The following is a 25,283-nucleotide window of genomic DNA, read 5'->3' as shown; positions in this document are numbered from 1 at the left end:
AGATATTTCCTTTGTTCGGATTTGAAGGCAATGTCAAAATGAGCGAATTTTCTGTTGTAAAAAGTTTGATGTTGCCCTCGAACCTCCGTAAATCGCCACTCAACAAAAAGGACTCCGTGAGAGAGCCGTGAGAGAGCAGTCTCTCATGAACACCATTCGCATTGGATATAGAGGGTGTTAACTGAGAAATGATGAAAAGATATTTCCTTTGTTCGGATTTGAAGGCAATGTCAAAATGAGCGAATTTTCTGTTGTAAAAAGTTTGATGTTGCCCTCGAACCTCCGTAAATCGCCACTCAACAAAAAGGACTCCGTGAGAGAGCCGTGAGAGAGCAGTCTCTCATGAACACCATTCGCATTGGATATAGAGGGTGTTAACTGAGAAATGATGAAAAGATATTTCCTTTGTTCGGATTTGAAGGCAATGTCAAAATGAGCGAATTTTCTGTTGTAAAAAGTTTGATGTTGCCCTCGAACCTCCGTAAATCGCCACTCAACAAAAAGTACTCCGTGAGAGAGCCGTGAGAGAGCCGTGAGAGAGCAAACTGTCAAATAAACAAAGGAAAAATTGAAAAAAATTCAATTTTGTCTCTCACACGGAGTACTTTTTTGGTAAGAGTAAACTAAGCATTAAAGTGGAAGTCGAACTACTTCCGTTCAGAAGTTGATCCGTTTACATGACAGTTAATTAAACAAAAGGCAGTGAATCAAAAAATGATTGTTTGGAAGAGAAGTGTCATTCATTCCTTTGTTGACTTAATAATTCAATAATCTCTCTTTGGCACTGAATAGCTTGAAACTTTCAAACTTTCAAACATTTTGTTGCTTTCATTGTAAAAGCAGGATAGTTTTTGAGATTTTGACTCAATCGTGTAAGTAAGTGTACGACTTGTGTGTGTCCAATTGAGACTGCTTTGTTTGCCCTCGTTACGAAAAGTATTCCCATAGATTCACTATTCGCACTGAGTGTCAATATCATCGTCCCACAAAATTGAATTTATTTTCATTCCAACTGAACGTATAATATGTGAGACAATATAATATGGTCGGGTGGTACTATAGCTATAACGTTTTTATTATGGTTCGTCACATTTGAAGAATTTTTTTTTCTTCAAATTTTTGTTTTTATCAACCATTTGTCTCGTCGCTTTTCTATTTTTCTTCTTTTATTTTCGCTCATTACTGTGGTAGAATTCACAGCAAATAAAATTGATTATAACAGTCTGTAACTGTTGTCGGTTTCTTTCCTCGATATTTTCGAGTCGCGATAAAAACTTGGATAAAAAGGGTGGCAAATGAATTTATTCGACGAAGTAAAAAGGAAAACGGCAAAGAAATTTTATATGAAAAGTTGGTTGCTTTCAGCACTTTTCTTTTATCATAACATAAAAAATGATACTCGTCTTTCAGAGATCAGAATAGTGCCAGAAAGCATTCGCTTAATTTTATTTAGAATTGTGTCTGTTTAATGTCATGCATATTTAGTTGTTAGAGGTTTAGAACAACAAGCGAAAAGATTTATATTCCTAATCCAAAGAAATAACCGCTGTGTAATTACACATCTATATCGGTACATCACTCATTCTGAGCATGATAAATATCCGGAATGTATGGTAACCATAGCACTGCTTCTAACATGCAAATAGAAAATATTCGGAGGCTGATGAGGCACTGCGTTTCTTTTGTAAAGTTAGATGACTTGTTTTCTTTGTTTTGTTTTTTTTTGTTAAAGTAAGTCGCCCTACTAGCGTAGAGCACGCACGGGGGCCTCCGTTTGGGCCCATTGTACTGGCTTTGGGGTTGGGTTAGACATTCGCTGTTGTATGGGACTATCCCAAACTAACGGTGTAGCTCGGAATGTCCTCCGATTGCAAAGATCTATTTTCTCAGGCTCTGCCTGAGTATGTTTTTGTCAACACATTACTTCATCTATTTAATGATGAAAGTGACAGAAACAGAAGTGAACTTTTTAAGGCAACGATATCATCGAGCATTACAATCACTGAAGCACATGTCTGAATATGAGAAAGAACAAAAAGTCTTGTACAAAGCGTATACAGAAGCCAGTACCGTTTGTACCGATAAAAATATCATTTTGCATTTCCAATGGAAATTTTCCATACAAAACAAATTCACTGTTCAATATGAATTTTAACTTAGTTTTGCTCAAAAGAAGTCCAAGTACCGCTACAGCTGTAAAGAATAATTAGATAGTTTACACATTCAATAATATCATGAGCCATCAGGCAAGAGATCCGTGGATCATTAGAATCAGGTTCATTAAGAGTCCCGACATAGAGCCATACGGCGAAGAGTTCTTTCGAACGATTGTACAACAATTGTATCAGAAATTTCACTGTAAATCCAAACAAAATCATCGCTGTTCATAAGCACATGTCCGTTAACAAAAGAGAACAATAGAATTGTACAAGCCGTACATATTGATCAAAGAAAAAGTGGTTCACGAGCAAACGATTTCGATTTTGTCAATAAATTTTTAATTATTTCACTATTTGACCACACATAATTAGCCAAGAAACATCGAAAGCATCAAAAAGCAGCACAAAATTAGACAAAATCACAAATTATTTACACAAAGAAGCACAAAAGAAACACTTTCAGAGAGCGACGCGTTTTCTTTGTATGAATTAAAACATACAAATCCTAAGCAATAGCTCTTATCAAATTATACACTTGTCAATGTCAACTCAGTGCTAGAAGCAGTGCTGTGGTGGTAACATCTCAATACATTCGAACTAATAGTAGTTTACGTCCTTATTTGGAACTTTTTATTTTACCAAGCGTGACGTGTCGCCTTCGGAAGATGTGTTTTAACGCTCATGTCCGTGAAGTAAAGTACTCATTTCCCGGGAGTAAATCTTCTTTTTCGACGAAACTAGTGCAGGTATGGCGCACTGGTCTCTGGACATGTACGAGTATTCAGACACATATTCTTCTTTTTTTGATAAACTTTTTATGTGTCCCGATTGGTACATTGCTGCCGTCACCCTAGAACCTAGAAAGGAGAAAATCTAATATGCAAAATTGTTTCTTGAAAATGTTGTTACTCTTGCAAAAGTTTTACTACTTATCAATGATATGATGGGGTGTCCCTTCTTTTGCATTTTTTTCATAAATTTTCCGGCTCTTCCAATTTTTAGCCCCGTACGAAGTACGAAGGGGCTTATAGGATTACGATGCCGTGTGTAATTGATGGAATTCGAAGCAGACGGTAAGGGCAAAGTGTTTGCCTATGTTGATAGATAACGAATCCGCAATAAAAATTTTTTCTGTCCGTCCGTCTGTCCGTCCGTCTGTCACGTCGATATCTTGAGTAAATCAAATCTGATTTCAAAATTTTTTTTTTCCCTGAAAGATAGTCAAAATAGTGAGGCTAAGTTCGAAGATGGGCGATTTTGGGTCGACCCTTCCGGAGCTGGGGCCCAATAAGTGCCTAACTGTTTTTCGACGATATCTCCAGACATTTAAGCACTACACTTGTAAGTGATACGTCAAATAAAAGGTATTTACAATACCGATCGACAAAAAAAAGGGTTATTGAAAATTGGATGACCGACTCGTGAGTTAGACCCCTTGGTGTGAACTAGGTACAGGGCGGCAAGCCGTTTTTGCTTGTAGGTTGGCCAAATTTGAACGTATTTAGATGGATTTTGCTTTATTAGATAGGTATTGACCGTACCAATCAGGGAAAAAAAAGTTTATGAAATTCGATTCACCGGAGCGTGAGCTAGGTCTCTTGGAGTGAGCTTATATGTGGCTACTCGGCCGTACAGTGAAGGTGGTGTTTTTAGCCCCGTACGAAGTACGAAGGGGCTTATAGGATTACGATGCCGTGTGTAATTGATGGAATTCGAAGCAGACGGTAAGGGCAAAGTGTTTGCCTATGTTTATAGATGACGAATCTGCAATAAAAATTTGGGCCGTCTGTCCGTCTGTCCGTCTGTCCTTCTGTCCGTCTGTCCGTCTGTCCGTCTGTCCGTCTGTCCGTCTGTCCGTCACGTCGATATCTTGAGTAAATCAAATCTGATTTCAAAATTTTTTTTTTTCCCTGAAAGATAGTCGAAATAGTGAGGCTAAGTTCGAAGATGGGCATATTCGGGTCGGCCCTTTGTGAGTTAGGGCCACCTAAGTGATTTAGGGTCTTTTGGTGATATTTATGGCAAAATAAACGATGGAAATGTAAATGACACGGCAAATGATAGGTATTGTCAATACCAATCCAGGAAAAAAAAGTTTTTTAAAATCGGGTGAGTGGACCGTGAGTTAGGGCCTTAGAAGTGAAATGCTACTAGGGCCCTATGTGTATTTTACATACAACTCGAGTAAATTTCATCCGTTTTTCGTAATTTTTGTTTCATTTGAAAGATAATCGAACACCGAATAGAATGTTGTTGAAAAAAAAATTAAATTTGGGTCCTTGGACTAAGGCCGCTACTAGGGCCCTATGTGTATTTTACATATAACTCGAGCAAATTTCATCCGTTTTTCCTATTTTTTGTTTCATTTGGAAGGTAATCAAAGGCCGAATAGAATGTAGTTGAAAAAAAAAAATGGATCCTCGGACTGAGGCCGATACTAGGCCCTATGTGTATTTATACTCAATAAATTAAAATTTTAGGGCTATTTGAAATTTTTGTTTTATTTGAAAGGAACGTCGTACGGGGCTTCGTAATTGCGCTATGCGCAATTTCTAAGATGTACACATTTCATAAGAATTTTGTGCCACCGAGAATTGAAATACGACTCTTTTCAGCACTCATTTTAGTGTTGTAAAGTGACTTCTTTCAGCACCCGTTTGATGTGATATTACAACACTCAAAGCAGTGTTGATATGGAATTTGTATGAGTTGTTACAGCATTCGTTTGAGAAAATGCAAAGCAATGTGATCGATCAAATTTGAAGAGTGATTGTTTACAATGAAAATTATGATTTTTTGTGCTCTTGTCTATTTCAATTCTCGGTTGGCACAAAGCATGATGTGTTACACGTATTGTAATGAGATTTTTTCAGCACACGACCCAATTTTCCTTACTCGCTCCGCTCGTAAGGAAAACTTGGGTCTAGTGCTGAAAAAATCAACATTACAATACTTGTAACACAACATACTATTACTTTACCGAAGTTTACGGGCGCAGTAGGCTTACGGTAAGAGTAGGGCGACGGACGAACTAGGGTCACGTACGCAATAGATGTACGGGTTTGTACGGGGCTCAGTCGCAGCAAACGCTCCGACTGTTCTGACGGCTCTTTTTTTGTTGAAAAATATGGAAAAATTGAGGAAAAAGTGGGAAATTTATCGGAAAAACAGGGAAAATGTTTGCACAAAAAAAGTCAATTTGTTAGACAACTTTTTGTTGTAAAGGTCCTCACTAAACCGATTCACCAGGACACACTATCAATTCGTATGGCCGGCTAGTGTAAATTATTAACATAAACGGATAAGTTCATTATAACGGAAACCTGATGAATGCAACGTTGTTAACAATTTGTTCCGCCTTCGATCCATTGTTCTGTTCAACAAAAACGTTCACTACTAATTTATCAAATGTAACATGTAGCCAGTCATATAAGCCATAGAGCCTGGCATCAATTAATCAAGAAAAAAAAACGATGGAAAATGGTAAACATTTTCCGAAATTATCCTTTAAGAAATCGACCATCTGGATGACATGAAAAATTAACCGACTTCGATGAAAATATTGGCGATGAGCCGATTGTGGAAACGATAGAGAGAGTGTGTCGGAAAGTAAATAATTTGTTTGTTTTGAAGTTCTTAAGAGTTTTTCCGATTTATATACAAACTTTTTCAATTTAAAATGTTTATGTTTCCAAGAGATAAGAGTTGATTTTCGCATTTTTATTTTTGTTTAATGATGACTTTCGATTGAACCAATTTAAACTGAAAATCACATTGTTGAATGAATCAACTGGACGCTTGATTTATTCGGAATTCAAAATACTAAGATTTCTACGAAATATTTTGAGAATTACTGCTGGGCTTGGAAAGCAACAGTACGTTAGTCAGGTGGATCATATAATCACATACAAAAAACTGAAAAGTAGACAAAGTCTTACAGCAATGAATGGTGACACAGCACTCCTAGCCAAGCTAGGAACAAAGAAAAGCCAGTTACGAGAGGTCCAAATGATGTCAGTGTATGTAAAGCAGAAGCTTGTAACTTAAGTCAATGGGACTCGACACTCGTAACAGGCAACTTTGTATGTGCAAAAGAGACTTCAAATTTGACATTTGACATTTGAGTGATAATGCTTGGAGCTAGAGTGCTATGGTCGTGTATGTTTCCCGTATAGATTGAGTGACTCGTCTAATTGTACGAAGAATTTGTAATGACCACTCGCAACCATCCTTTGCTTATGTTTCCTCTTTTAAATCCACAGATCACTTTCAGATGAACAAAATGTTAACTGGCAGATTCATAATTCTGATTGGTCTGGCAATATCAGCACAAGCATTTACAAGTAAATTTCATTTTTATCCACTTTTACGGCCAAAACTTGTCTAATTCATTCGATCGTGCTCGACAGAATATGGCAGATCATGTAACGACATAGGATGTACTCCATCTCAAGTGTGCACAATGGTACAAGACTCGTGCTCGTATTCGCAACGTGATGGCAAAGATTGTGGCTCATATCCAACTTGCATAAAGAAAACTAATGCCGGCAGTACGGGTTCAGGTATTGTACAATTTCATCGAATGATAACAGATGGCGTAGCTTCCGTTCAGCCGGACCGGCGCAACGCCATCTGTTATCATTTCTCTGGAATGATACGACAAAATTTCGAAATATTTTTTTTCCTATCATTTGATTTGCATGCCGACCATGGGTTCACCTTAAACAATTTTCAGGTGCAAGTCTAAATCCTGCTCCAGATAATACCAGAGTCAATCAACCGTCTAATTATCCGAATAATAATCCCCCTCCCGTTGATCCAAATCAAATATTCGGACAACCGCCATCGGGAAACAGTCAGCAGAATACTTGGCATCAATATCCCATTTTCCCCAATCCCAACCAACGAGAACAACAACCACAGCATCCCTATCCACAAATACCACAATCGTATCCGCCACAGCCACAAAATCCTTACGGACAACCGCAACCCTTCCCACAAACGCCCTTTGCGTTTGGTAACCCTCCGCCGCAACGTCCCTACGCGGTCAATCCATATCTTCCATACAATCCCACAACGAAACCACCCAGTCTTCTCGATCAGTTTTTGTATAACAAACAAGGAGGACGACGAAATTCCACGTCTCAGCTAACACCATCCATATTTTGCATAGTTTTGATCACAATATTGCTTCAAATTCACAATCGAAACGCATAGTGAAATTTTCATAGATTTGATCGCCTCACCAGCCGCTGTATAGATTTATTTACCAAAACGTTTCACAAAAAAGAAAATGAAGAGGAAGAAAATTACAATAGCAACCTATCGGACAAATAATAAAAATTGATAATAATTAATGGAGCGATTTACCTATATGTTAAGTTTGATTGAATGTAAAAAATTGTTAACTTGAATCTAGTCTCTTGTTTTTCGATTGTAATAAATTTCCGAATTCCGTCCAGACCAAGATTTTATTTTCGAAATTTTTATTATTGACTTCATATCATGTCACAGTCGAAAAATCCTAGCCGTTCCGTTCATTTTGTTCTCAGTTCATGTGCGGTGTGGTATTAAACGAATGGATGAGTTAGAAAAGGGAGGCATTTTTTTAGCCGTTCCAAGAGACTTCCAATCATTTATAACTCGGGAACAAAGCATGTTGACGAATAGGAATGTGTAATAGACCCTTAACCTATGATTACTAGTTCGGTGTGGGACGGCACATCTCTGACATCATGCATGTCAATCGAGTGATTTTAGTGATTTGAATCTCTTGCCAGGGACCATTCATAAATGTGACAGTTGGGATCAAAAGTCGGTCTATTACATCTGTCAAAGTGACGTTTTAAACGTCAAACCAAAATTTTTCTGCCAAATAGTTAAGAAGTCGCCTATTTTTCCTCAATTCTATCAGTGGAAGAAAAATAAACGATTTTGTAATGATTTGGCTAAAAAATTTTTGGTTTGACGTTTAAAATGTCACTTGGACAGATGGAATAGACCGACTTTTGATCCAAACTGTCACAAATGAGATGTCCGATTCTACTGAGAAAATAGAAACTTTCAAGAGGAGCGATGTTTGCAGCCAGAACGATTTCGCTCTAGTTGGAATTTCCTATTTAGCTACGAAACAATCACATGACTTTGTTACACCATTCAAGATTTTTCATCTTTTCATCCCGAGGTATGTAATGGATTTTGAGCTTAAAGTCCATTTACATTTCATCCCTAGGGTTGTAATAAGCCACTTTCAACCCTAGGGAAAGTAAAAGTATTCAAAGAAGAGGGCGTAAAAACAAAACGCCACTGCAATTTAGTGGAGAAAATAAGTTTATTCACACCGCACGGATGAAAATGTATGGGAAAACAGAGAAAATTGGGAAAAAGTGTAGGACGCACGTCATTGATGAATGGTTCGCAGCTGTGAAAGATCCGCTTTTGTGTAATTTAAAATAGGCTCCGAGGTATGATCTGTCGCATGCGACTTGTTTGGTTTGATTCATTTCATTTGTCTTGTTTTTATATTTTGTTAATAACTTTGTGTTGAATATCGACGGAATAAAACCGTTCCTCAACATTCCATCAAGCCGAAGAACACATTTTTTTTGTCACATAACAACCGTAAATTCGTCATTTTGTTGATTTTGTTCAAAATGCATTCTCTTTTAATGTTCGTGATGTTTTTTGTTCTTTTCTTTTTTGTTGCTTTTTGTTTTTACTTTTTACTTTTACAGATGCCTCCTCGTCGCATTCTAATAATCACAATTCTCACGATTTTGATACACCGACCAGAAACCCGTCTCGTGGAGGCTCTAGTTCAAATATCTACCCAACGCCCAGTCCTCATCGTCCATCATCTCCTGCTTATCCAAGCAGTCCCAATTATCCGGCGAATCCCAGTTATCCGGCGAATCCCAGTTATCCAGCAAATCCCAGTTATCCAGCAAATCCCAGTTATCCGGCAAATCCCAGTTATCCGGCAAATCCAAGCTACCCGTCAAATCCTAATAGGTATCCAATGAATCCGAGCTATCCAAATCCAAGTTATCCTTCATCGTATCCGGGATATAATCCCAGTGGTGGATCACATGGTGGTTCCAATGACTATAACGGCGGTTACAGACCGTCTGGCGGTGGAAGTTCGTCGTCAGGTGGATCAAAAGACGACAGTACATTCAGTGACATTTTATCGGGTTTCACAAAGATCTTGGGAGGAGGCGGAAACAGTGGAGGCTCATCGTCGAGCTATGGTGGTGGATCTGGATCCAGTGGTTTGAGCAGTTTTTTGAATGCATTTGGGGGTACTAGAGGCGGATCAAGTGGTTCGAGTGGTAGTGGTGGATTCAGTTCAATACTTAGTTCATTTGGGGGAACAAATCCGCCCAGTGGAAGTTCGTACGGCAGTGGCGGCAGTTCTGGTGGTAGTTTTAGCAGCATTCTGAATTCGTTCGGAGGAAGTGGAGGCGGAAGTGGAGGAGGAAGTGGAACATCTTTGCTGTCTGGATTGAGTAGTTTGTTAACCGGTAATGGAGGCAGTGGAGGAGTTCAACGTACTCGGTACGGAGGATTGTTCAACGAAAACACTCCATCAGATAGATCATCATCATCATCAACAACTACAACTAGAGTCACTGGATATCCAACTCAACCTCCCAGTCACCAACCCTACCCGACACAATCCTATCGCTCATCTTCTATGTCATCGTCATCGGCAGCAGATCGCTCCAGTACACCAGAATCGGGAAGACCGCAATATGGTTGGAATGTGCATAAATAAGTAATTTTATTGTTTTGATTGTTGCGCTGCCTGTTTCCCTTTTATTTAAATCTTTTTGTTTTTTAACCTGATCAACAAACACCAATAGACCATTTCTAGATTAATGACGATGTTTTTATAGACAATTTAGAATTTGTTGATGTAACAACCGAAATGATGTAAAATGTGAATACTCACCCTAATTTTGTCAATAAAATAGATTTACTAATTTTAATCGTGGCTTTATCCATTTGGTACTGCATGAATAGAATGGACAATTGTTATGTGTCATTTACGCAGTTAATTTTAAAGTTAAAGAAACTACCAGTTCCACGACTCACGTTAATGGGATTCAAATTTGGTAAAAAGAGAATTGCTAGCGTATTAGAGTGGATCCAGAGCCTAATATTTTGGAATTCACAAAAATTCCCAATTTTTTTCCTTCCCATTTTTCTAATTAAATGCTCGTAAAACATCAGGAAAGGTTCACAAACGTTTAAAAACTATGAAAATGCAGAAAAAATGGGAAATTTTTGGAAATTAATTCCCACATGTATAATTACTGTTTCGAATTCGATACAAACGCCATCTCCTCCCCTCGTTAAAAACAAAAAAATGGAATAGAAACTCGAGCCATCTGTTTTATGATAGGCACAACATTTTGTGAAACACAAGTGAATCATAGTCAACCATTTCAAAAAAGGGTGTCATTAGCATCGAACTTATGTGCTCACAGGCGCGCCGACTTCCACGGGTAGCCGGGGCAAGTGCCCCCGACGAAATGATTCGTTGGGGGCGTAGCCCCCAACGGGATTATCAAAATGTTTACAATTCATACACGCAGACTTTCAGTGATAGCCTGCGTCAATGCACCCAACGATCAAATCCGATAATTCTAATAATAACAAAGTTTCTTAGAGTTGTAATATATTGAATCTAATAATATTTTGAACGAACGATGACACTATGAATAGTACTAAATCCGAAAACGTTGCCAGCGGCGCCTGCATACTCCTTCGTAATTAGACTAGAAAAATACTAGAGGTTAAAGTACTGGAAGTCATGAAAGCTGTTTTTCAAGCTATGCAGACATTAACGACCAGTACATAAATTCACCAATAAACCAATTTCCGGTTAGATCGTGACTTCAATTTATGTCAGTGGTTCTCTCTAAAGGATCTACTTACTTCGAACTTAGTCGAATTTAAAGGAGAAACAACCGTCAGCAACAGTATTTAAAGACTATTTGTAAACACATTTGAGTGCAATCGTATAGCATGTGGGATTGTGGGTGGTGAAACATCTTGAGGTGGTGCTCATGCTTGCATGGCTCAATGTATTGTAACCACACAAACGAACAAATTTGAACTTAATACGACCCGCACAGCTTGAATATCTTATCTTTTGCTGTCTGGCCACTGATGCAATTCTAGCTCTTATTGTAAATGAGAATGTTGAGCTAGCATGAAATGAATTTGTTATTTAACAAAATGAGCTATTTTACTGTTTGTGAAAGACAAAGAATCAAAAAATTTCGCTCGCTCCGCTCGCGAAATCCTTTCTCTTCTTATCTACATTGTATTCCACTGAACCTTTAAATACGTAACGTTAGATTGAAAGCCCCTCAATCAGCTCAACATATACAACCATTTCCTTGTAATTTACATTGTGCACTGCACTGCACCCAACGAGAAAGTAGAAGTCGGCATGTCTGTTACAAATATACACGTTTGCCATTGTTACATTCATCTGAAAATAGTGATAAATAAAGGACAGTTTGTTTAAGCGAATTTTCTAAATTCCCATATAAAGCTTGCCCCCGACGGGAAAAAGTAAAGTCGGCGCGTCTGTGTGCTCACCGCGTGTCTGAATGGAATTACCCAAGGTAAATATATGGGCGGAGGTAATGCCATTCAGCAACGCACTGTCTAGCACCGAAGCTGACTTTGACGTCACTCAAATAATGGACTGAACCGATTAAAGTTGGCTATTCTTTTTCATACAATGACTCTCAAAAAAATAATTTAAAAATTGTCAACATGTGTGTGTTTGGCCTTCTAATTGAGTGATGTCAAAGTCAGCTTCGCTGCTTGACAGTGCGTCGCATTCAGACGCGCGGCTTAGCACACCTTTTTTTTGAAATGGTTGACTATGATTCACTTGTGTTTCACAAAATGTTGTGCCTATCATAAAACAGATGACCCAGGTTTCTAAGAAATTTTGTGTTTTTTAAGGAAGGGAGAGATGGCGTTTATAGCAAACTTTCGTACCACTGCACATCTGATTTGGTTATATATGACATTACCTCCGCCCATATATTTACCTTGGAATTACCTCCTCGCTATATTTTGCGTCATTTTCATACAAGGAAACGTTGAAATGTATTTTTCAGTTCACTTTTTCATCGAATCGTTGACTTTCACATTCAAATTTTAGGCACTCATTCGGCGTGAATTCTGTAGTGTCCCTTGCCTGCAAAACGTTTACGGAAGCATAAACGCAAAATGTTCTAACGAACTACCTAATTTATTTTGCTAGTTTGTTGTATTGCTGGTCGTGGATGCCTAATTTAAAATGTAAGTATTGTAAGTACGACGAACAAAACGAAAAGCTCTGATTTATGAAATCGTTGAAATATATTTTTTTCTTAATTGTGGTTGCATTTTCGCATGCGGTACTATTTGCTAAGAGCTGAAAACTAAAAAATCCGCAAACGCGAAACGCAAAGATAGTTGTCATGCCACGTATGGATATCGAGTGGTTCATACACTTGTATACAACATAAATCAGCTATAACGCCATTCGGTGACCATTTGAATTGAAACGCTGAATCATGTGGAACGCAAAGAAAGTTGTCATGCCTAAACCGAGCGAATGCCGAGTTTAGAACTTTAGTTAGTTTAATTGATGCAAAACAGTACCATGTATTATCGATTGGTTCAGCTACTTCTATTATTCTTTCGCAAATCATTCCTGCAATTGTACCAGCAGGTGACCAACGGACTCCGTAGTCTTTGTTAAAGCAAATATAATTGTCCAGCCAGCCATCTGAATCACGCGGCTCAATAACCTGGGTGCAGTTTTTTCCACGTATTGGACCAGCTGGTGACCATTCCATTCCCAAATCAAATTCGGGACAAATACGTTTTGAATCTAAAATATAACCGTCAATATTTTTAATGAAGAAAAAAAATCGTCCCGAAAATTTGTGTAAGGCCTATGAAAATCACATACCAGCGTCCCGACCGCAGAAGTCTTGGCATGAAGATAAGTTTTGCTCTTCTGTACAAAATTGTACAAAATTACTCAAAAATATTTTTTTTTTAAATGTTTAAAAAAAGTAAATTTCTGCAATTATTAACCTTAACTTTGGAAAATAATTAGTTTTGTTTTGATTCCACACTCAAACCCATGAAAATTCAATTTCATTTATTTTGTGTGGATATTTTTAAGATGTATAACTAGTAAAGAGCTAAATATACGAACGTCGTACCCATATCGCTCTTATCTTTGATCCAAGGTAAGAAATGTGCGACATCAGTCAAATAACCATACTTCGCAGTATTGCACTCAAAAACGTTTGTGGTAGAGTTCCAAAATGATTGACACGAAGACATGATTCCTCGAATGTAATAATTTCCATGTACTTCGAAAGTCATGGATCCGCCGCTGTCATTTCATTTTAGTTGAACGAACCGTTGCGTCTGCCAGCGCAAAATTTGTGCTCCGATAAATAAGTTCCATCCACGGCAGGATTTTTAGCCCCGTACGAAGTACTGGGGGCTTATAAGATTAATATGCCGTTTGTAACACGTCGAATTGGAAGCAGACAGTAAGGGCAAAGCATTCGGTTATGTTCATAGATGACGAATCCGCAATAAAAAAAATGTCCATCCGTCCGTCCGTCCGTCCGTCTGTGACCCCTCTAGCTTGAGTAAATCACAACCTTTTTTCAAAATTCTTTTTTTTCCCGATTGGTATCGACAAAAGTAAGGTCAAGTTCGAAAATGGGCATGGTAGGGTCGGCCCCTCCAGAGCTAGGGCCCTATAGGTGTTTTTAAGTCTTTCGACGATATCTACCGAAATACGCACGCAATAGCTGCTTGTGATATATCAAATGAAAGGTATTGACGAGTAGAACAAAGTTGCTGAACATTGTTTTTGGGTAAGATGCAACGTGGGCTTGTTGGGAGGGCTCAAAGGTCGTTACTCGGCCCTAAGTGTTTTTTGCACATAAATCGAGTAAATCTCATCCGATTTTGCTAGTTTTAGTTTTTTATGGAAGGTAATTGAATACCGAAAAGAACGTGACGAAAAAAGTTTCAAATTAGGGCCCTTGGACTAAGGCCGCTACTCGGCCCTAAGTGTTTTCTGCACATAAATCGAGTAAATCTCATCCGATTTTGCTAGTTTTAGTTTTTTATGGAAGGTAATTGAATACCGAAAAGAACGTGACGAAAAAAGTTTCAAATTAGGGCCCTTGGACTAAGGCCGCTACTCGGCCCTAAGTGTTTTCTGCACATAAATCGAGTAAATCTCATCCGATTTTGCTAGTTTTAGTTTTTTATGGAAGGTAATTGAATACCGAAAAGAACGTGACGAAAAAAGTTTCAAATTAGGGCCCTTGGACTAAGGCCGCTACTCGGCCCTAAGTGTTTTCTGCACATAAATCGAGTAAATCTCAACCGATTTTGCTAGTTTTTGTTTCATTTGAGAGGTAATTGAATACCCAATGGAAAGTTGGCAAACAATTTTGGGTTTCTAAAATAAAGTCGTAAATTGTTGGTTTTATTTGAAAGGTACTTCGTACGGGCTTTCGTAATTGCGCTATGCGCAATTTTAAAAATGAACAGTTTCAGTAAATTTGACAATGCCCAACTTGACTTGCATTTTGGTAACAGACGCATTAGAGGGTTGTAGACGTATTAGGGTTCCGGGCTTATTAGGGCTACGGACGTATTATGGTTGCTGACGAAATAGGATTACGGGTTGTACGGGGCTAAGTCGCAGCAAACGCTCCGACTGTTCTGATGCCTTGTTTTCAAGACATGTTGTCCATGGTAGCACTGGAAGGGAAGCTTGTCGAAGTTCTATCGATTGTTTATCTGTTTCTGTTTCACCCCATCCAATCACCGTCCCGAATTTGCCAATAACTTCTGACATGTTCGACTTCCACAGGCATACTGGTTGCACGTAATTATTGAATTTAATGCGTTTAGAGAGTCGGAGGATCGCGATATCGTTTATTAAAGTGTAATATATGAAGTCTGGGTGAACAAAGATTTTTTTGACCTGCAAAATCGTATTCTTGTGGTCATTAAAACTTCATTGCTACACAAACAATTTGAAAATTACTTCAAACTCTTGCGCATGGCTGTCATTTGCACTTAAGGTCAATCTTCCCAAAGACACTATAATTTGAGTCTCTTTCATTGGATAACCAGATTTAGAAACACAATGAGCTGCCGTAAGAATCGAACCCGAAGTTATCACCGTTCCTCCACAATAGTATTTCTTCTCTCCATCAATAATATGGTAGATAGCAGCGTGCCACGCCCACCGGTGAGTAGGATAAGAGTTTATCATAGTAGGTAATACATTTGGCCCAAGAAGACCACAAGCAGGAATTTCTTTTTGTAATTCCATTTCAATGAGCACCGAAAGAAAAACAATTGTCGTCAACAATTGAGACGACTTCATTTTCGTATTTTTACCGACTCTTTCACTTCTGTATTTTCCAAACAAAAAATACAAAATATAAGCACTGCAAGTGTATGAACTAAATATCGAAATTGGAATGAAACTTCGTCGCTTCAGAGCTCGAACAGAGTTCGATAATCTGAAGCTGATAACCTCTTCGGTTATGAATGTCTGTTTCAGAATGATAATTCACACCGTAAGTGTGCCTAAAATTTGAATTTTAAGTGAACGATTTGATGAAAAAGTGAACCAAAAAATACATTTCAACGCTTCACTGTATGAAAATGACGCTACGTTAAAAAGACCTCCGCACTTTCCATTTTGAATTTCGACCGCACTTACGGCGTGAATAGCCTTAAATCAAAGGCGAGGTGTTAGTCAGCGAATTATATCACTGAGTTCGGGCTCTGATACATATTAGAAGAGGTGTACAAACGACTCATCAATTCAGTTAAATATGTCAACTTGTAACTTTACTATAAGTCATCTTTCTGCATTTAAAATATACAATTGGAACAGACTTAAATTCATTCGGTTGAAAATTACGAAACTCCATATTAATGGTGTGATATGTGGAGTCGTGGAGTGCCACTGGAGTGGGTGGAATAGAAAATCAATAAAATGATTCAAAAATATGGCAAGAAAAACCCTCACGTGCGTAAAAGCGGAAGACCTAAACACAGTTTACGATTCAGCATAACGCAACAAGAGTAGAACGAAATTGCAGATGCGAGCGAGACCCGTAACGCGATTAATAGGGAGGGATTCTTTTGAAAAACAGCCTGCCCAAATCGGACACATTTTCTAGTGGATTTTTTGATATGTGCCTAGATAGGTATTGGTCTCTAGAAGCCTAAACCACTTTCAAAAAAATTCGTCCAAGCTTGTGTGGCTAGTGAGAGGTGACCAAAAACCTAAAACATGCACTTTTCTTATGGAAATTTCTCGTGGGCCACGAAACGTACAAGGTCGTGTGGGGTGTCATTACAAAGGTAATTGCATGTTCTTTCGGAGCAGATTGGGTCTTGTTGGGTTTAAAATTCATCCACACTGAGTTATGAGCAGTTGAAAGTATGGGTAAAAAATGGATAATTTCAGCGAACTTCTAACGGTTCCCATGCATCCGAAAAGCAACAGAAACATTAAAAAACTGTTTTGCCCAACTGATACTGGTCTTAGCTTTCTAATAATACCAATGCATGGGTCGATGAATGTGGTTTTGGAATGAAAATTTGATGCTCAGTATCGCTACTCAAAGAACTTGATGCATGTGCAATTTTTGATGAAAAAACATTTTTTGCAGCAATGTTAGCTGGTAATTCACTTTTTCGAAGTTATTGCGAAGCAACGTATTTATGCTTGAAAAGGCCCTGAAACTTAATTTACGTAACCTTAAGGTTTTCAATGCCAACGAGTGATATAAGCAATTTATATGCCAGGGATATTTTTAAACTTTCTAATGACACCCCACACGACCTTGTACGACCTTGTGGCCTACGAGAAATTTCCATAAGAAAAGTGCATGTTTTAGGTTTTTGGTCACCTCTCACTAGCCACACAAGCTTGGACGAATTTTTTTGAAAGTGGTTTTGGCTTCTCGGGACCAATACCTATCTAGGAATATATCAAAAAATCCACTAGAAAATGTGTCCAATTTCGGCAGGCTGTTTTTCAAAAGAATCCCTCGAATGAACTCCCTACTCCTCGCAATATGCGATAATAAATGGGATATTATATTCGACCGATAAATTAATTCAAAACTACCGATAAAAAGTAATAAATGACCGATAAATATGGTACCGATAGAAAATAATAAATGATCGATAGGAAATCCACAAGTACCGATAAAAATATTCAAAACTACCGATAATTTTTTACCGATAAAAAGTACTAAAATACCGATAAGTTGGGAACTTTATCGATCGTTAATCACTTTTTATCGGTAATCTATTATTTTCTATCGATCATTCATTATATTCTATCGAAAAAATAATAAATTACCGATAGAATATATTGAACTACCGATAGAATATAATGAATGATCGATAGAAAATAAGAGATTACCGATAAAGAGTGATTAACGATCGATAAAGATCCCAACTTATCGGTATTTTAGTACTTTTTATCGGTAAAAAATTATCGGTAGTTTTGAATATTTTTATCGGTACTTGTAGATTTCCTATCGATCATTTATTATTTTCTATCAGTACCATATTTAACGGTCATTTATTACTTTTTATCGGTAGTATTGAATTAATTTATCGGTCGTCTATTAGTATCCATAATAAATTATTTGAAATTAAATTAATTTACGCTGACCCTGAAAGTTAAGATAACTAAAGATCAGGAAATTTTGCATACATTAGTCACATATGCAAAGATTTAGCGAGGGAATAAGAAGATGGTAATTCTCTTTGTTTAACACTTTTGCACTCAGTGTATAACAGAATATGATTAAACAGGTGTAAAACAAAATTTTTGTATTTTCGCAATACCCTACCTTGTTCGCTAGAGATAGTTGTGATTTTCTACCATACTCCTGTTCATTTCATGTTCATGTTCAGGCCCGGACTGGCCATACGGTGAATTCGGGGGATTCCCGATGGGCCTTTTGGATTTTTGTATGAGAATTTTTAATTTGTGTGTCTTTTTAAATTGAGTTGCTTGGAGCCCCTAATGGGCTTTTTCGAGTCAGTCCGGTACTGTTCATGTTAGTTACGAGAAACTTAAAGGGCATAGTAAAATTTAGTTCCGCAACGTCTCTTCAAAATCTACTTCATCTCAATGTTAAACTTTAAGAGTCATATCGCCAAGACTTCAGGTGATTGGGGAACAAGCCGACTCCGATTTTAATGAGTGATAGCTCGTTGGATTCGTCTTTCAATTCTAGGAAACACGTATCTTTCACTTTTTCTAAAATAAATTTGTTTTCTGTGAAAAGCGTTCAAAAGTGAAGACATGTCAGAGGGTACCGAAAACCGTTTTTCGACAATAGCTCAAGAAAAAATTATTTTAAATTGTTGTAATGTTGTACGATTGTCGGCCTTGGAAAGACCTACAGATAGAGTATACGCACTGCTTGGTGCTAGTTGATCCACGAGAGCTATGACTTAAAATATAGTGAATGTTCGGAGAGTACTGCTTCTCTGCAGCTTCGTTGTTCCACGGAACTAAGTATGGGGTGTTGTAGCTGGCCTCACCCACTATCGTTCCACACATAAATGAGCCCAGTACTTTTGTGCTGCAAGCCCACAGAAGTGTTAGAAAAAAAGTTGGTGCCAAAATGTAGATTTTTTTCTTCTTTCTGAGGGCTCTACAGCTGGAACAGCATCTGGAACGGTACTATGGTAGTCATTCTTTATCGTCTACTATTCTTTTACCTTATCAATAGAAAAACGCTTCGATATGTCACGAATATATCAGATCCAATGTTAGTAATATCAAGAGAAAAATTATCAAATTTTTCTCGGAGGATTTTAGTCAAATAAAGTGTTAGCGTATAGCAAATGACCTCAGGACTCCGGAACAGTAGTTAGTTTTTCAATTGGACCAATATTTGCTAAGCGACAGAAGTTTGGAAAAACGATATGATCAAGTGGGAGCAAACGGTTTTCCAAACTATATTTTATTCACTATACTCACTATATTTTAAGTCATAGCTCTCGTGGATCAACTAGCACCAAGCAGTGCGTATACTCTATCTGTAGGTCTTTCCAAGGCCGACAATCGTACAACATTACAACAATTTAAAATAATTTTTTCTTGAGTTATTGCCGAAAAACTGTACTCGGTACTCTCTGACATGTGATCACTTTTGAACACTTTTCACAGAAAACAAATTTTTTTTAGAAAAAGTGAAACATACGTGTTTCCTAGAACTGAAAGACGAATCCAACGAGTCGGCTTGTTCCCCAATCACCTGAAGTCTTGGCGATATGACTCTTAAGTTAAGGGTTCATTCAAAAAGTACACTCGCTCATTGCGAGGAAGTTAGAATCAGAAGAAAGCGTGCTCTTCGCTCATTTTCAAAATTTATCAATAGATTTTTGAGTGCGGTTGCGTCTAAAATTTGTAATTTTTTGTGTGTGCACTTTGTGAATGGCCCCTAATTTTTCACTTAAATTTATTACAAAAATAAGAACGGTTTGAATCATAAGATTTAATAGATACCCGTCCCGGTAACAGAACCAAAGGTAACAATGAAAGGTAACATTGAACAATGGAAAGTCTGGAATAAAAACGTTTCTTACTCTTAAATACCGCGAAAGATTTATTATTGCGCTTGTCGTCTCTGAATGATTTATATGGTTTGCTTGTGTCCACAGCTGTATCTATCTTACTCTATCTCTTCAAAACGCCAAGCGTATCGCGATAAAAACTTTTTTTTTCTTACAAATCTACTACTTCAAATTTATTAACATACATGCACCATTGCACCATGGCCACTGCGAATATTTTCGGTTTATTTACGTGAATTCCTTTGTTGGTGTCAATCAACTTTCGTATGGGGGGCATGCAATAAAGTAGAAACATTGGATGCTCTTACGCAATTCATCAATTCAATTCAACAGTTCAACAGTTCAGCCCTGTTCAAAAAACAAACTAAAAACTATGGAGCTCAAGCATAGATAGGGATACGTCGGTGAAATCAAATTCAATTCAAATTCTTCCGAAACGGTTTTGATTCTCAAACTGGCAAGCGTAACATAAAATTTGTGTATGAACAGAACAACACTCGGTGGATCTCAATACGAGTCAGCTTTCGGAAATTTATTCGCCATGCATTCTCCGGCATAACTGCAGTAACATCCGCTATCACCTTCGACCAATTGACCAGGAGGCATAAAGCTAAGGTATTGTGTGGTGTTAAAATCCATTGGGGCTTCGGAATTGTGAGTTTTGCGTTGCATCCACGGATAATTCTCCTTCTTCGGTGGTGCAACGGGAACGAAACTCAATTTGTGAATGGTCGCATTATCCATTGGAGCTGGAGTGGAGGTCAAAATTACGAAGCATTTTACAGTCGGATGAATCGTTTCAAGTTACCATCTTCTCTCTTAACACCGTCCTTCGGTCTAATTGGTGTCGATCTGCCAGATCCCAGATTCGGCTCCATGAACGATAGTTTCATTGTTGTTTGATTTTCTAGCGGAGAGTCCGCCTTTTCCATCTGACAAATTGGTATTATCGGACTACGAGGACATAGCGGTTTGTCCACAAAATCTCTTCTCTGCGTACTCAAACCGTCCAATGGGCCAGAACCCAACAAATATCTCGAATGCGGCAGAATAGGAGAAGGTTTTCGAATGTCCCGATGACCTGGAAACGACAAATTGTACACGCTGTCCGCACTCATTTTTGCGTCGGATTTTTGTAGTTGAAGAATTGGTAAAATTGGTGATCGTTTAGAGTAGCATCCCGGTCCGAAGTAACTCTCCTTGTAAATGGTGTGATCGTGGAAACTTCGGGCAGCAGTTACCAATCCCACATTGTCTTTGGTGCGAAGCGGAATTAGCCTTTGTGCCCCCGAATTCGGTATGTAGCTTAACTTGTATGTCGTTGCCTGTTCAAATGGTAGGTTTTTGCCTTGTATCGGCACTCGTTTCGCCCAAGGATATTCCTCTTTGATCCGTGGACATACTGGCATGAAGCTCAATTTTTGAGTGGTCACACCCTCCATTGGCACTAGGAGTAAGGAAAAGGTTGTAATGTTGCCAATTAATAGTGAATGAAGTTACCATCCGGTCGCTTGTATACATAAGTTGGCTTGAACGATTTTGCCACGGTCAGTTGGTTTGAGTCTGGTGGAGAGAAAGAAAGCTTCTGCACGGTGGTACTTTCCAATGGAACGTCGGCATTTTTTATATTCGTGTCATGTCTGATAGCAGAACGCTTGCACGGCGGTTTTGCAACATAATCATGACGTTGCGTTGTGTAATCTTGTATCGAACCTTTACCAAGAATGGACCGATTGTGTGGAATAATGGGATCCCTTTTGCACTTTTCAGAATGTTCAGGAAACGACAACTGTTTTGACACGGAAAATAGATTATGTCTGGAACCGATCGCAACGCAATCCAACTTCTCACCTTCATTATCGTATGATCATCGATTTTACTTTTAGACGGTTTTAGGGAATTGATAGGAAGACACGGTTTCATTCGGTATGTTTGTATGTCGTCAGGGCCGATGCTGTAGAAGGAATTTTTGTACACTGTATCGGAGTTCATCGGAATGGTTGGCTTGAAATATCGTAGTTCCGGTTTGAAGCTTTTCGGTGGCGGTGGCTGAATGTATTTCTAATTTTTTTTTTCGTTACGGTTAAAGTAGTTGGTCTCATCAAGCTGGTTACATTTTATACCTTTTTCCCGCAACATGCTTGTCGACACACACATGCATCGTTATTATCTGGCGGACATCCTAAAAATCTGAAAAGCAAAGTAATGAAATCTGAGGAATATCCCGAATCCTGTCATCTCTTCACCTTTCCTGTGCAACCATTGTGAACGAAAAATTTATTCTTACAAATCTTGTACAGACGAAACAATTTGTGCGGCCAATCCGTTTGTGTAAAAAATAAACTTTTACTAAAATAAAAGAAAATCCGGATCAAGTGACTACGTGATGGAAATTTTCGTGATGGCTGGCTACTTGATTCGATTATAGAATAGAAACTTGATCGCAAAGAAAAAGTCAAATCCTAATGATTTACATGCATGTAGCATGCTACATGCATCGAAGACCGTACTTTTCATGTTTCAAGAACTGCTTTCGACGTCCTCAGCATTTGATAGTATAGATTACATACTTGTGCGGAAAATCGTTGTTCTGAAGAGTGTGGAAAAATGTGACGTGTCTATAGGCCAGCCGAGGTTTCCTAAAGGAGGTAAAATCCATTACATAACAAATGATCAAAAGTCTCATTTTCGAGACTCTATTGACCTCGGCTACGACTCGGATCAAAAAAATTCACAGTAAAACTCTACTTTTCATCTTTTTATTATCTGTTATGCAAACCGAGACTTTTCGACGCTTCTAGTCTTGTCTTCATGTACTGATTGACCTCAGCTTCGCCTCGAATCAACAAAAATCTCGCGAATTACCATTAAGAGTCAATTTGCCAAAACTTCGACCAAGTTGTATGAAACATGGAAACAAGCCATCGCCGATTTTTGGAGGGTATACAGTAATTGAATCAGGGGACCCTCCTGAGTCATTTGCAACAAAAAAAAATCCTCGAAGTAATTATGTTTTCACGCCAGAAATCATGAAAAATTGTACTGAGTGAGGGTGACCAAAATAGTTTTTGTTGCATATCACCAACAATGTGTAACGCATTGATGTGAAATTATGGTGGTTGGCAGAGGTGTTGAGGACGCATATGTTGACCTTTAAAAAATTTCGAAATTTTTTCGTGTATGTGGTGCAGTAGCTATTTTAGGGGAAAAAAATTCCAACTTTTGGAGAGTGTTTAAAAAAAATTACAATGATAGACTTGGAAGATATGGGTATCGTTGCGTAGGTAGTGACCTCTACTATCCATGACACCATGAACCTACCGCGGCACGACTTTTGTTGAGCTTCAATTTTGATTGAAGTGGACTAACACAAAAATTCTGTAGAATTCTAATTTTTTTCGCGTCTATTTTAATTTTTCTGACGTATGAGACAATTTTAAGTCAGGGCTGGAGTTACTGCCACCTTACGCTTCGGGAAATTTTGCTCAGGATTTAAAAAATTTGAAAAAAAAAATCCAACTACTTCAATTGTGTCATACGTTCCTCGGGTATCTCCAGACTTTCCCGTGTGGGCAGTGCGGCATTGTATCAAGTGTTTACTAGCATATTATAATCATTTTTTGTACGTCGGCCACTTACCGGAAGGATTTGGAAATATGTCACATTTTTCGTATTCGAGAACTTGTGAAAATTTTACAAATCCTTCCGGTAAGTGGCCGACGTACAAAAAATGATCATAATATGCTAGTAAACACTTGATACAGTGCCGCCCTGGCCATACGGGAAAGTCTGGAGATACCCGAACGTATGACACAATTGAAGTAGTTGGATTTTTTTCACATTTTTTAGATCCTGAGCGAAATTTCCCGAAGCGTAAGATGGCAGTAACTCTAGCCCTGATTTAAAATTGTCTCATACGTCAGAAAAATTACAATAGACGCGAAAAAAATTAGAATTCTACAGAATTTTTGTGTTAGTCCACTTCAATCAAAATTGAAGCTCAACGAAAGCCGTGCCGCGGTAGGTTCATGCACGGATAAAAAATATTTTTTCTGCTTTATATATTATGCTTTATATTACTGTTAAGAAACGTAAGCAATTGTGATCATCAAAACTATTGATCTCAAATATCCATGTTTATTTTGAGTATTACAACTACTGCTGCCAATATATTGCAACTAAAAACATTTAGAATAAATATTATAGTAATATGTGTGACAAATACAAACCCTGTTAACAGAATGCACTTTATATTCACTTCAATCGGTAATATTGTTTGCTGCAAATATTACAATCATTGTGAGATATAAAGTAACCATTCATCCGAAGCAAAACTTTACGTATCATACATATATGTAAATGTGTGTGTCCGATGTATTTTGAAATAAAAGAATGTTATCACTGTTATCTGCGGTGGGCAAAATGGATCTATCGCTTGAAAAAATCGGTCTTGAATCTTGTATATAAGGAGTATTCACTTGAAGTAATTATTTATTTTCTGCAATATTTACATTAGATTTAAGTTCAAAAGTTTACATTCTTACAATACATCTACGTTCTCATGTTTACATTAAATTTAAGTTAAAAAGTTACATTCTTAAAATACATCGTCTCATTTACATACGATATTTTAGATAAAAATTCGTAATTAAATGCGCATAAATAAAATTCATTGCATTTTACAATTGAGTAAGCAAAAAAATGGCGATCAAAACCAAGATTTTCAAGAGCCTGGCAACCAAAAAAAATTTGAGTGTTATCGATTAGAAAAATTTCATTTACGAGCCCAAATATAGGGGAACCGTCACACTCAGTGCCAGTTTGAATTACACAATTTTTTTTTACAGTGACACCTCCTTTCTCGATCCAACTGGTGACAAGGATAGATTTAATTTTCATTGAAAACCCGTATTTGTTTGCCGACAAAGTGTAGTTTGCATTTTGTGAGGGGCCAAAATTAGGTTTGCATTCAATTGTTTCAAAATTTAACAGAAAGTCAGCAAATTGGTATTCAATTTTTCGAGCAAATGTTGTCAGTAAATTGATTCGGCAGGCAGTGATCCTGGACACATTTTTAAATTTTTTATGGTAAGCTTCGTATCGCAAGGATGAAATGCGACTGACTGGGCCAACCATTTCCATAACATCGGAGTAGTGAAGCCACAAATGGTGTTTGGTTTTAAAATGCTTATCCGGAAAGCACATTAAAAAAAGTTCATGGTGCTCCGATATCAAAATACGCAAAAGTTGGGAAGCACCCCGAATAGCCGCTTTAGCGGTTATTATTGCATATATTTCTCTTGCTTTAATATAAACTTTCCATTCATCTGAATCATGGGGTACCTTATGACCAATTATAGTGGCAAAATTTATAAAAAATGTTTCCATTTCTGCTCCTGAACATTTAATCCGGTCTCTGTCAAGCATTTC

General features: G+C 37.8%; 3 protein-coding genes and 1 long non-coding RNA gene across 4 annotated transcripts in view; 1 reads left to right on the top strand and 3 right to left on the bottom strand.

The window, feature by feature from the left end:
• Nucleotides 1-10,150, top strand: part of LOC119082655 (keratin, type I cytoskeletal 9-like) — a 31,747-nt gene extending 21,597 nt beyond the window's left edge. The window contains exons 2-4 of the mRNA XM_037192238.1: nucleotides 6,422-6,502; nucleotides 6,569-6,721; nucleotides 8,894-10,150. Of these exons, the coding sequence (XP_037048133.1) occupies nucleotides 6,433-6,502; nucleotides 6,569-6,721; nucleotides 8,894-9,936 (1,266 nt within the window). The 5' untranslated portion in view covers nucleotides 6,422-6,432 and the 3' untranslated portion in view covers nucleotides 9,937-10,150. The remainder of the gene's footprint in view (nucleotides 1-6,421; nucleotides 6,503-6,568; nucleotides 6,722-8,893) is intronic.
• Nucleotides 10,151-12,574: 2,424 nt separating this feature from the next.
• Nucleotides 12,575-13,201, bottom strand: LOC119082668. Its single transcript, XR_005088681.1, has 3 exons — nucleotides 13,150-13,201; nucleotides 12,837-13,068; nucleotides 12,575-12,776 (listed from the first exon to the last, which is right to left on the bottom strand). It is a non-coding gene; the product is annotated as an uncharacterized LOC119082668 (long non-coding RNA).
• A 77-nt stretch (nucleotides 13,202-13,278) lies between these two features.
• LOC119082536 (transmembrane protease serine 12-like) lies at nucleotides 13,279-15,693 on the bottom strand. Its single transcript, XM_037192047.1, has 3 exons — nucleotides 15,271-15,693; nucleotides 14,939-15,207; nucleotides 13,279-13,282 (listed from the first exon to the last, which is right to left on the bottom strand). Exons 1-3 carry the CDS (start codon nucleotides 15,613-15,615, stop codon nucleotides 13,279-13,281), a joined length of 618 nt encoding a protein of 205 aa, XP_037047942.1. The 5' UTR covers nucleotides 15,616-15,693.
• A 4,571-nt stretch (nucleotides 15,694-20,264) lies between these two features.
• LOC119082650 (stabilizer of axonemal microtubules 1) lies at nucleotides 20,265-22,266 on the bottom strand. The gene is made up of 6 exons (XM_037192231.1): nucleotides 22,100-22,266; nucleotides 21,977-22,043; nucleotides 21,705-21,914; nucleotides 21,354-21,642; nucleotides 20,662-21,300; nucleotides 20,265-20,602 (listed from the first exon to the last, which is right to left on the bottom strand). Exons 1-6 carry the CDS (start codon nucleotides 22,114-22,116, stop codon nucleotides 20,361-20,363), a joined length of 1,464 nt encoding a protein of 487 aa, XP_037048126.1. The 5' UTR covers nucleotides 22,117-22,266; the 3' UTR covers nucleotides 20,265-20,360.
• Nucleotides 22,267-25,283: the final 3,017 nt, after the last annotated feature.

This window comes from Bradysia coprophila, unplaced genomic scaffold (genome assembly GCF_014529535.1).
Source record: "Bradysia coprophila strain Holo2 unplaced genomic scaffold, BU_Bcop_v1 contig_476, whole genome shotgun sequence".
Taxonomy (NCBI): domain Eukaryota; kingdom Metazoa; phylum Arthropoda; class Insecta; order Diptera; family Sciaridae; genus Bradysia; species Bradysia coprophila.
This window is presented reverse-complemented; position numbering and strand designations above follow the sequence as displayed.

Coding starts and splice junctions, on each gene's coding strand:
- LOC119082650 (XM_037192231.1), bottom strand. Junction 21,301..21,353: donor TGTATACAAGCGACCGGATG/GTAACTTCATTC, acceptor CCTTACTCCTAG/TGCCAATGGAGGGTGTGACC. Junction 20,603..20,661: donor CGGTGTTAAGAGAGAAGATG/GTAACTTGAAAC, acceptor CCTCCACTCCAG/CTCCAATGGATAATGCGACC.
- LOC119082536 (XM_037192047.1), bottom strand. CDS start 15,615: ATGAAGTCGTCTCAATTGTTGACGACAATTGTTTTTCTTTCGGTGCTC. Junction 15,208..15,270: donor GCCATGCGCAAGAGTTTGAA/GTAATTTTCAAA, acceptor ACGATTTTGCAG/GTCAAAAAAATCTTTGTTCA.